Source organism: Rhea americana, unplaced genomic scaffold (assembly GCF_003343005.1).
Source record: "Rhea americana isolate MKP2758 unplaced genomic scaffold, rheAme1 scaffold_330, whole genome shotgun sequence".
Taxonomy (NCBI): domain Eukaryota; kingdom Metazoa; phylum Chordata; class Aves; order Rheiformes; family Rheidae; genus Rhea; species Rhea americana.
The window spans coordinates 714,308-726,462 of record NW_028186458.1 but is presented as its reverse complement, the minus strand read 5'-3'; the positions used below and the strand labels follow the sequence as shown (position 1 = coordinate 726,462).

The 12,155-nt window shown below is 33.7% G+C and overlaps 1 protein-coding gene across 1 annotated transcript in view; it reads left to right on the top strand.

Annotated features, from left to right (window-relative positions):
- Window positions 1–12,149, top strand: part of MRPS35 (mitochondrial ribosomal protein S35) — a 24,537-nt gene extending 12,388 nt beyond the window's left edge. Inside the window, 3 exon segments of the mRNA XM_085311080.1 lie at window positions 5,747–5,816; window positions 11,856–12,048; window positions 12,051–12,149. Of these exon segments, the coding sequence (XP_085167206.1) occupies window positions 5,747–5,816; window positions 11,856–12,048; window positions 12,051–12,133 (346 nt within the window). The 3' untranslated portion in view covers window positions 12,134–12,149.
- Window positions 12,150–12,155: the final 6 nt, after the last annotated feature.

Below are 12,155 nucleotides of genomic sequence, written 5' to 3'. Positions count from 1 at the left end.
TGTTTGCTGGAGAAGTCTCACTAGAAAAAGAATTTATGACTATTGATGGCAATTACAAGGACTTAAACACTTTTGTACTGAGGGGAAAAAATCTTGAAATAAAAGTGTAAAAGGAAGTATATTGAACTATCTGAGAATTACTGGATATGTTCTAGTCATGAAAGGTAGAACGACTGAGGAGAAAAACAAAGCAGAGCCACCCAAACAAAATACAGTATCTGATTTCTTGTCTGCATATTAAAATCACTATGACCTGGAAAAGATTTTTTTTTTTCCAGGAAGTGACCTGTTGCGACCCTTATAGTTTGCTGCTTTTTCACAAGTTCACTAGTTTCTACCCTAGATTCTAGGTTCTTTGACAATACTTGGCTTCTGACAATAATAAGCTCAAATCTGGCCTTGAGCCTAGCAGGAAACACCTTGATTCTTAGTATTTCTAAACATTCCTTTAGTTTGGCAGTGCCTATGCACATCATTCAAATATGAATTAATTGCTTCCGGAGAAGTGGTCTACTTTTGATTGTCACCTCATGTTTCTACATTTTTAAAAATGGCCAAGTTTAAAGATGAGAACAGGTCAGTTCCAATAAAGCAAAGAGACATGTTGTCAGCTTGAAAGTTATTAATGCTAACATACAGCACAGTTTCTGGCTTTTTGCCTGTTTCCAAAACTTTCTGCCTGTTACTCGCCATCTGAGCCTTTTCTTTGACTGTGGAAACAGTGACTGTAATCTGGAAATATTTCTGCTTCTTTCTGCCCTCTGACAAAATTGTCCTCAAGTTGGAAGGAATGAGGATTTAGGCTACTTTTGAGTTCCCTTTTGTTCAGATCTTATTCCAGTATTACAATTCTTAAGTAATCCATTCAAAACTATAACATTTTCAAACACAAGCTCACTGTTCTACTGTGAATCCTTCAGACTTGTCTGTTTTTTGAGCTTAGTCATGTTGGTTGAACTAGTATCYTCAACCCTTTAACAACTGACTTTGAACAGAAACCAAGTTAGAAGTCTAAGTGAAGTTATTTTTGAAAACCCATAATTGTGTTCTGGACTACTTAGCTTTTTTTTTTTTTTTAAAAAAAAATTAGTCACATTGAATATGAAGGCGCTCTCTCTCTCTCTCTCTCTCTCAAATAAAGCATTTCTGTAGATGCATTTTTAAATGATGTAGTAGCAGATTAGCTACCAAAATTCAGACTTATTTTCAATTGTTCTTTGTATTTAGATGCAGATCCATATTTAGCATTTTTAGGAATTTCAGTGTTCTTGATTTCAGTCACTGCAGTGATCACCTAAAAATGTAATAAGAAGGTTGAGTTGTATCTGTCTTTGATTAGAAACTGGCTTGAAGGATATGTGCTTTGAAATTGCAGAATGCATCCAATTAAACACTCTTAAGTATTGGAGGATGTTCGTACTTTGAATTTTTAGGTGCTTTATACACATGGATTTTTTCTTGTGAACAGCGTTACATTGCGTTACAAATCTGAAACTGGTGACAGATCAGTTTTCAGTACTAAGCAGTGACAAGACACGACTTGCTTTATTAATTCCAGAGGTGTACCACATCTGTCCTTTGCTCTAGGATTACTTAATGATGGAAGACAGGGCTATATGATATTGCTTCGTTAGCGTTCAACATGTATTGAATACATGCAAGTCCCTTGCCCTTTCATTACTTTTCAGCTTCCATGTTATTATTTGAGTTCATCAGTCAGTTGCAATGTCTTTGGTTTCCATGAAAAATTGATGGTCTGATGTGTCTTTTTTTTCCTCCTCCATAATCAGTGGTAATCCCTTTTAATTATTCTTTTTAATATATCTGTTGAAAGGTAGTTTGCATATGTTTTGTAAACTGTAARCAAACAATCTGCTTTCTGTTTTAATCTGTGTGAACTTTAAATAGTGGGGTAGTGGTGGGCATTAGTCCCCCATGTAGACAGTAACATCAAACCACGTTACAGGACTAATCTTGATTTGGTGCCTTTCCCAGAGTAGTACCACACAGCATTTGCATTGGTGAGGTTGCTGGAGTTCAGTAAAAAGATAAGGGCAGCCCTTGCACTCTTACTAAATGAAAGTAAAGCTGGCTGCCTGTAAATTTTGCCCTAACTGATAAAATTTTTGCATGCTATCATTTTAAAACATAGTATAACTCCCTAATTTATGTAAGTGACTGAATTACTGAATTTTGTGAACGAGTAAGTGTGTGAATTCATAAAAGGAAAATTGTCTGACAATAGACATCAGGAAGTATAATTTCAAGTGTAATTTTAATTACAAATGATACATAATACTTTAATTACAGTTATGAAATAAAGCATCAAAGCAGTTAAGAATTTGAAACTTTTTAAGGGGATAATTGTTCATTGTGATTTTGTTGGTTATGCAGTGAAGTACGTGCTGGACAGCTGTATTGTGTAGAGAGGCACTTTTCTAACAAATTTATTCTTAAGTAGTGAGTATGACAAGTTTAATTCTATCTTGTCTGTCCTTTGAATGCATGCTTAGAAGACAAAATTTAGCATTTTTTCTCAACAGCAGCCTCTCTAGTACAATTTTTCTTGTTTACTTTTCAGTCTTGGCTTTAAACCAAAACCCAGAGCATCTGCAACTCAGCAGTACTATTATATCACTTAGATGGCTCAGAATTAGTTTGTTTTGCTTGCATTGTGTAAATAGCAGGAATCCCTGTTGTAATGGGGTTACAGTTAAAATATGCAACAAAATGTGTGACAGAAAAAATAGGAAAAATGTAAGATTCTCAATAACTCAAATATTGCTCAGCCTCAAGGCTATAGGTGTAGTTAGGAGTGGATTTCTTTCTTGAATTGGGATGTTGGGAAGAGAACTTGTTCACATTTGAATAAAAGGTTATTCAAATCAAATTTGGCCAGCTGATTTCAGAGCGGTACCACAGCAGAAGCAAGGGTGAAGGGTGATAGCTGAATGTAGTAAGACTAACTCTCCACCTGCCCCCCACCCCTTTAGCTACTAGTAATCAATGGAGACGGGCTAGCCAAGTCATGAAAGATTTCAAAGATGTGTAGGAGGATTGAACCTGGTTCCATGAAACTTGCAGAGAAATTCAGGAGTATTGTTTGGTTAAATGTATAAAAGAACTCCCCTTTTCTAGTACATGGAGAAATAAGAAAAAGGGAAGGATCCAAAAGGAAGAAGCAACTTGAAATATTTTGTATGAGNCCTTTTAATTCCTGGTAAAAGATGTTCCTAACCATATGTTAAAATATTTTTCAGAGTGCAGAGATTGTATTCTTCAAATGATTTAAGATGTTTTTCTCTTGTACTTGAAGGTTAAACTTTCTGACCTGAATTTAGATGACCATGCAAAGAAGCAGCTCATTAAACTTGTAGGAGAGCGATATGGCAAGAATATTGATATGCTTACAATTGCCATGGACAGGTATGGTTACAAGAGGAGAAAAAATGCCTGTAGCAATGGTCAAAGTAGATTTTTTTTTTTCTCTCTCTGCTGATAAAAAAAAAAGTTATTGTCTTATTAAAGTAGTATCATTTTTCAGACTAAAATCTGAGTTAACATAAATATATTGGTACTCCTGTTTAAGCGTTACAGTTTTATGGACAAATCACATAAACTTAAATATAATAATTGCTATATACTGCCAGATATTGAAGYYCTGTATTTAGAAATCTTARTCATTATTTTAAAGTATTTATTATGTTTGACAAATGGATTATGTTMRTTTTAACAATGACCTGAARAGTTCCAGGCAAGAAGAATTAAGACAYTAGTGACCAGACATTTCTCARTGCTTTTATRTTCTAGATATAAATGAAGCACTGTAGTTATTTACAGTTGTGTTAGGCAGGCTATGTTGGAGAAGCATATTTCGTGTGGTAGATTCTGAAGAGTTTAGGAGAATACTTTAACATACATATTAGTTCTAAATTCATGATACACTTTAATTTGCAGTTCAATTTTAGGAAAAACATAGTTGGTAGTCTTTTCTGTTTGCATTTTTTTTTATTGGAATCTATTTTCCCTATCCTTAATTTCCTGTCCTTTGATAGGAGACACTGTTTAATTTTGAAGTAAAATAAATGAATAAAATCAGTTGTGTAGCTCTTCTGCCACCAGACTTGGAAATGTAGTTAGTTCTTTGAGACTGCTTTTGGTACTAGCAGTTTCAATTGAAAGCTTTTTTTTTTAATTATTATTACTTTTTATTATTTTTGTAGCAAAGCTTACTTTGTAGCTGAAACATTAGTATAGCTGAAAATAACTTGCTCTCTAGGGCATCTATGTATGGTCTCATGTTTCATTCAGGAAGGAAATCTTAATGTGCCAATTGATATTTCACCTTATTTTTAGTAAATTTTGAAGACCGAAGCTCTGAGCAGTATCTCTTTCTTTAATAGCGGGTCTTCCAGTCTGTTATTTAGATTATTTGTAAATTGAGATTCTTTCACTTTGAAAGAAGTATGAGGGAACAACTTTTTAAAGTTTATTTGCTAGATCTGTCATAGTCCTTAACCATTCAGGTAAATACTTTTTAAGTATCTTGTGTGTAATTTTGGCATGRCAGAAATTAATGCAGAACAAATTACAACTTATATTAAGGATCTAATAATATATATGGGCAGCTTATTAGGTAGATCTTCGATGGCAGGTTTTATACCAGACAGCTAGCATTACAAATTACGGAGAATAACTTTTAGAAATTCACCTTATAATTAGTCATTGTTAATTGAAAAAGGTGATGGATAATTCTTCTTGTCTGTCTGGAAATGATGTACCTTTTTGAGTTGAAAAATAACAGATTCATTTTGGCAGGTTAACATTTCAAAACTGGTTTAATAYCTCTTTCAAGTGACARGTCACCTTGYGTAMATTCAAAAGACAAACTTTGTGGCCACAGGAAAGTACACAGTACAAATGCTCATCTCTGCTTAGTCTATGAGAGGCTTAGTAATGTTTCTTAATATTCTRATGCCTTTCAAGATTCTTGAATGTATTCTTTGTCCATCTAGGCTGGAAGTAGAAATATATGGCAGGGTGCTTTTGGAAATGTGGAACAGTTATGTTTAGAGTTAACTAGAGCTATTTTCTCTTACTTCACCTTGAAAACTGTTTGAACACTTTTTTTGTTTTTTTTTGGTATCTGAGTCTGAGTTTAAATCCCTACAGGCTTAAATCCAAGCATGCTTGATAATGCTCACAGAAGGCAGATGAATATTTAGATAGTAGTTTTCATATGTTGTGGTGACCATAATTCATTCTTTTCAGGTTTCTGATTGATCCTTTGAACAATTTTAAAAGTTTGAGTTCTAGATTATTTTGTGTAATTTCTATTCTTCAAAAATAGAATTCCATACTCAGTCTACTATGTTGTAAATCATTACCCCTACTGAAAAGATTGGCACTCAGGTTTGAAAGAAGGGAGTCCAGACTAAACTATGTTGTATTCTGTTTTGACTCTCTTTAGCATAGAGTTCAAAGAAACTTTTAATGATTTCTAGAGATCTATAGATTCTTGCTTTTTGTATGTTTTCCTACTGACTTGCAGATTCTCATTGTTTTAATATCATCATAAAAGCATGAATGTTATTCTTGATTGTCTAGTTCAGAAATATGTGTGAATTGAAGTAAGATCCCTAGGATACAGATTGGAAAAATTTGGATGATTTGTTTAGTATTTTGTTCAAAAGTGAATATAGTGACATGATTTCTGAAAGACTAGCTTTGTTTTTGGATTTTTTAGGTGTCCGTTAAGGAGACAGAACTATGATTATGGAATACACCTCCTCACAGTTTTGTACCATGAATCATGGGTAAGCATCTGTGCATATGTATATTTCTCTCTTGTACATATACACGCATATATATATGATGTATAAACTAAATATCACTTGTAACTTAAAGATTCCATGACTATACACACTGAAGTATCTTAGATGCTATTTTCCTCACTTTCCCAAATTTTCTTCAGAATCAAAAAAAGGTGTTTAAAAGATGTTTGAAATCTTACTTCAATAGTGAACTACTTATTTTTTTAATTTTTATTTTTTCTAAGCTTTGCAGGAGTTATTCTCTTGTTTCTATATGTTTTAACTATATGCGTAACATACTACAGCAGGTTAGGAATTTAGAAGTAAACAAAACTAATGTCAGTAAAGAGATGTTTATCTGAATTGGTGAAATAAAGAAAGAGAAAACAAAGTGACACTGTAGGATTGAGATGCAATAAACTTCATTTATTGCTTAAAGTGATTCGAAGCGAGTTTTATGAGTTTTCACTGTTGTCTTAGTGCTGTTTGCTGGAGAAGTCTCACTAGAAAAAGAATTTATGANTGGAGAAATAAGAAAAAGGGAAGGATCCAAAAGGAAGAAGCAACTTGAAATATTTTGTATGAGGAGTAACTGAATGCCTTATTTTGCATTTGTGAGGGTTAGAAGATGCAGATTTTGGATGCTGGGGGAGGGAAGGAGACGGGGAAGAGAATGGTCAGACTGCTGATGGATAGTCAGAATGAAATGTTAGGATTACAGTAGCATCCTGCCTCACCTACAGGTATAGACTTGCAGTCCCTACAAATTGTTAGTTAATAGTAGTACTGTATTTTAAACTGTCCTCTCCCTCTCCTTATTTTCACACACAAGTGACAGCAATGGACTTGTCTATGCAAAATCTGGTAAAACCAGATTCAAACTGGAATATCGTGTGTTTTTCAAAGGGTTGAGCAGTGCCCTTTTTTTTTTCCCCATGGCCTTTGTTGTTTTCTGGGAGGAGGGATTGCTTGCTTGCTTGTTTGCTTTAATTGGAGAGGTGAAGGAAGAAACTGTACTTTGGTGTTTGAGCAATCCTCTGATGGATGACTCCTTGCAAATTGTTCCTGAGGATTGCGCCGTGAGTGGATTCATAAAATGAAAGGGAGAGGTATTTTAGATAAAGTAGCTCAATCAGTTATATTTCTACTGTTTATATGGTGGTACTGCATGAATGCTGTTACAGCTGCTATAAAAACTGTGTTTTTACAAGTATTGTGTTTTTTTAAAGTATAATTGTTTGCTGCTCTCAAGTGGTTAGAAACAGCATAAGCTGATCTCCTTCAGGTGGTGTCACTAAAAAATAAAGTTCAGTTTTGAATTGAAATTTTCAGCAGGAGRAGAACTAAGTGGAACAAAAAAAAATTACCAGTAAGAGAACTAAGTGGAGCAGAAAATTAAGTTACCAACAAAGAAAGACATTGATAGTGATCATAAAGGTGATAAATCTGTAAATAGTGGAGAGGGAAAAGGAAATAACTGACTTTTTTTTTTTTTTAAACAGTCAGTTTTGCAAAAGTATGGTAATTTTCTTAGGCGCGTGACTTTCAACATACACAAATGCTAGATGATGTAGAATAAAGGAAATTATTCCATGTTACACAGCTGATATCTTGAAAGATGATTAATGAAACATTTCCCTCTAATTTTGTATTCTACAGTATATATCTTAAAGATTTAATCTGATATATGTTAAAAATAATGGAGCAATTCTGTACACACTTCTGATCTCTTTTTTTGCTTCTCATAGTGTGAATGTGGGAGTCTGAGTATAGAAGTAGAGATAAGTGGGACTTGGCTACTGATGTAGAATAATAACCAAAGGGTCYTCTGGGTGCTTCTATTTACCTTGTGTTTGTGTTGCAGAAGATAGCAATAYTTGATGAAATGAAAGAACAATGAAGTTGAAGCAGAAAGRTGAGGGAAGGAGAAAAATGCAGAATGGACAGGCAGCATGACACTAGAAGYTCTACCAAAATTTATCTCAGAGCCCCAAATCTGTGTACAGTTTGAAATGAATCTGAGGAAAGTATTTCATCTTGTGTTCTATATAWGAGAAKCTTTGGTTATCTGTTCAGATTCCTTGATAGCAATTTCTAGTAGAAACAAGAAAACTAAAAATAAACTCTTCTGACTGATCTAGAAGTGTTTTAAGTTAAACTTACCYKKYMARARRWKGRAWWARRAWWMCMRGSSRRAWYKGKKSMMMAWYMRKWWKRWKSYTTWAMWTYYYMWWMYKRWTTWWTTTTYYKKKKWRSYYMRSCMWTWAARKTTTYYWWWAWYMRKYYYMWTKGRWWMMMMMWWWWTTTTTSYTWWTTWARRAWTTTWCATRGATATWTCTTTTTAARCTGCTAATCAAGTAGKACAGTTCAAAGCTATAATATATCSAAAGAGATAAGTGCATAATTATTTTGACAGTTTCTCTTTTGTTAGAAGGTGCCCAGTAATTTGGAAAATGCTAGTATAGCTGTCATTTATTACCTGAAAATCTGTAGCAATTCTACTACACAGAGCATCCTTTTTAACTACAATACTAAGAAGAGGGTGTACTTTTTGTAGGCTATACAGAGGTTGAAATTGGACTTAAAAAATTGTGCTGAAGAATTAAAATTGTGCACCTCTTTCTCCGCCTTCAAAAAAAGCTTGCAAAAAAATTGTTTTCACTAAGCAGCGTTAATTTTTTAATTGTTCTGATAATTGACAAGAAAATGACTAACTTGAATATCTTAAGTATTTTTAATCACCTTGAAAATTTCTCTAGCACTTWCAGTTTTTAATTAAAAAATGTCGCCCCAAAGAAACACCAGAGAATTGACAATTCTAATCCTCCATATGGCTGCAGCAGCCAATCTATAAAAGTTGAGCTGGCAGAAAAGCAAAGAAAAATGAAAGTAAAATGCCTACTTAAATGATTATAAATTCTTTCCTTTTTCTCCATACTTAAATGTTCAGTGTATATATTGATATTTTTGTTAAATATTTCTTATGTTGAAGATCAATTTTATTGACCAGAGTATATTTATATTTCCAGTATATATGCTGTGTCAGTACTTTAGTTGAAGCCCACATTTTGGGTGGTCTTTAAGTCTTTATAGAGCTTTAATTACTAGTGTTTAAGATTTGCTTAGAAAGAGATCTTTATTCTGTTTATAACATTAAAAAAGATCTGTAAATAGTTGTATTAGGAGGTATAAAAAAAATCTCACTCCTCTGTTCCTCTTGTTTAGTATTCAGTTCTTTGACTTTGGCAAAGTGCTTTTTGTGGGTCTTCTTGGAAGTATTGACAAGAGAAACAKTTTAAATTCAGCTGAGTGCATCTTCAGCCAATCTGAATATTGAAATTGTGTTATGATAGCATAAATCAATAGTTTCTAATCAATTCATTGAAGAAATACAAAGTCATGATTTTTAACCTAGTTCTTCAGGTAGGGATTCTAGAAAAATGTTGCACAAAAGCCACACTTGAATACTCCAGCTTCTACAGTTTTATACCCTTGTGGTAAGCTCTTACTGCACCTTCTACTAACCTATTTCTAATTTGCAGGGGACAAAAATAAGCAAYTACCAAAATTGAGTGTCATCCTCATGTTTGAAGTTTCATTGTCTCCTCCTTAGTAAAGCTAAGACTACAATGTTCATAATGTTTCCACTATTCCACTACAAGTTGATAGTCARGCAACTATCTAGTGTATRTCAGATGAAAAYATGATTTCAAATTCATTTCTATTATTGCAATAAATCTGGTTGGAAAGGTCTTTAAGTTTCACTTAATTCAGTCAAGTTGCAAAAATTGGTTTCTATTGATTTTCTTGTTTATGATGTTTATGTTTCTGGGCCTGTATACACTAGGATAACTTTTCATATTAAAGCAAGGCCACCAACGTTGCAGCAATGGGTACTGGCTGTTTATAGTAAGGTTGAGGAATGGGTTTTGAAATCTCCCCCTGCCATCAAATCTCTTACTGCCTGCCCCACCCCTGAGAACTCAGATTTTATTTTAAAATCCATTTTGACTTGCYGTTCTGCTGGGAAGGATTCCAAGAGAGAAATGCTTAACAGCTTCTTTGGTCTCCTTTGGAATCCTCTTGCTCTGTACAGCTCAAAAAAGATGGGGAAATTCTTAATCTGTTAATCAACATTCATCTCTGAAATCCCRTAGGTTAGTGCATGCAAAGAAGGATTTTCTTAGAGATAAATGTAATGACTGTAATTAGTTCTTGTTGTCTCTGCTGTAACTTAGAAGTGTTCAAAACCCTCACAGTGATCTTCTGTTTGAACTTTGAACATAACTTTGGCAAAGAGTTTGGTCCAGAGACTGTCCAGAAGCAATACTCATATTACTCCTGAGAAATCTTACACCTATGAGGGAAGCTTTTACTTTAAAATGCTGTTGATGACTGGGAAAAATTGCCTTGGATAGCCATTATGCAGATAAATAAGGGATGATATGTAAAATAAGATGAAGTTAATTTTACAAATGTGTAAATCTCCAGGTTGTATTGAGATATTTTTCAAGCATACAAGGAGCAGTTTACTGTATGCACTTGTTTTACTACTGCTTCACCAGTACAGACTACCTTTTCCCCTCTCCCACCCCCAACTGCTGAATGAGGTTCTTTTATTTCTGTGTTRTATTGTGTCCAGGCTTTTAATATCAGTCATGTGAGCCCTTTAGCAATGTTAATCACTGTTTCTGACTAAACATTTGGACTCAAAGATTTAAAAGATGAGAGATTCCATTTGCCAGATGCAGAGTATGACATTTGTTAAAGCATTTTTAAAGTGGGATGGACAGGCCCAAGCACACAGGGCTAGCTTAGACATGCATGTTAGAAGAATTATTTTTTGTTTCAGATAGCTTTTTTTTTTTTTAAAAAAAAAAATCCACAGGTTTGATTGCCAGATTTATTTAAATTCTGTATCTGCCACTAATGAAGCTTAATTATGATTAGCATAGCTGAAAAATTACTGATCATCTGTTTCTGACAAAGGATTTTTTAAAAATCCATTTGATATAAAGGTTTTAGGAGACTATTTATTTCAACCTATTCCTGATTTCTAGAAATAGAATTTTATTTCAATGTGTTTTCTACAACAGCGCAACAAAACCATGAACACTGAAACCAAAACAAAACTATCTAAAATTGTGATGCTTGTGTAGGTGAAAGGAAGTTAATATACTGTCAGCTTTAAGTTTACATTATAGTAATTAAATGCACAAAAAATGCCAGTTGTAACTTTTGAAATATCCCTTAAATGAACTGTGACACTAAATGAGAGGTTGCTGAATAAAAGAAACAGTCAGATACAAGATTTGTTCTATAAAGAACAACTGCACAAGCTAAGTACTTGCAGCCACTGGCATGAAACAGAAAATCTGCCTACACGCAACTCTTGAACATGTCTGATCTTGCGGCACCATTTAGGTAGAAAATTATCGCTGTGGACAGAGATCTATTTAAGGAGCAATTTGTGTTGCAGGAAGAGTAAATGAATTAACTGATAGTGTTTATCCTTATGAGTCATAATTAAACAATTTCACAGATGCGGAAGGATTGCTGTCTCTCATCATAGATTACTTGATATGAGCTTTCTCACATGACATTTTTATAGCCAATGAAAACAGATCAAACTCATGTGCTAGGGATGTAATGGCTATGTGGCATCTTCCAAAGCTTGAACRTATAGGGTTATTTACAAGTTTTACTTAATTTTTTTTATCGTTATTCATTATGTATAATCCATAAACTTCTCTTTCCATTCTGACTAGCCAAATTATATCAGCCTAGTATATAAAGAATTAGCTAGTTATTTTTATGTTAGATAAGCAAAATCATAGAAGAAACTCATTTTCTGCAGAAGGCATATGGCACACAGGCACCTCTTGAACTCTGTTCAACTGTAAGCCTTGGGCAAGGGGAATTGTGGTCTTCTAAAAAGAATTTTTAAAGTGAATTTGGATGAGAGAGAAGTTTTTTTTTCAAATTACTTTTGCTTTGTTTCAGTGTCAAGTGGTTTTTAAAGTGAGGTATATTTTCTTTCAGAAAGCTGAGATGTGGGAGAGTGAGAAGACTGAGGAAGACAKGGAAGAGTATATCTGGGAAAATAGCTGATCTCAGAAAAATGCTTTGGATACACTACTTCAAATAAAAGCCTCAGAGAATGTAAGTAATGTAACTAAGGAAGAGCTTCTTGTWTCTGAGGTAGTTAAGAATTACAGAAGCTCTGTAGTTGCACTTAAAATGAAGGTGAAACAGAAAATAACATGTCTCAGTATAAGGAATCTGTGAAGAAATTATTGAATATACAAGCGTTACCATGAAAGCAGACTCTTACAGGTATCT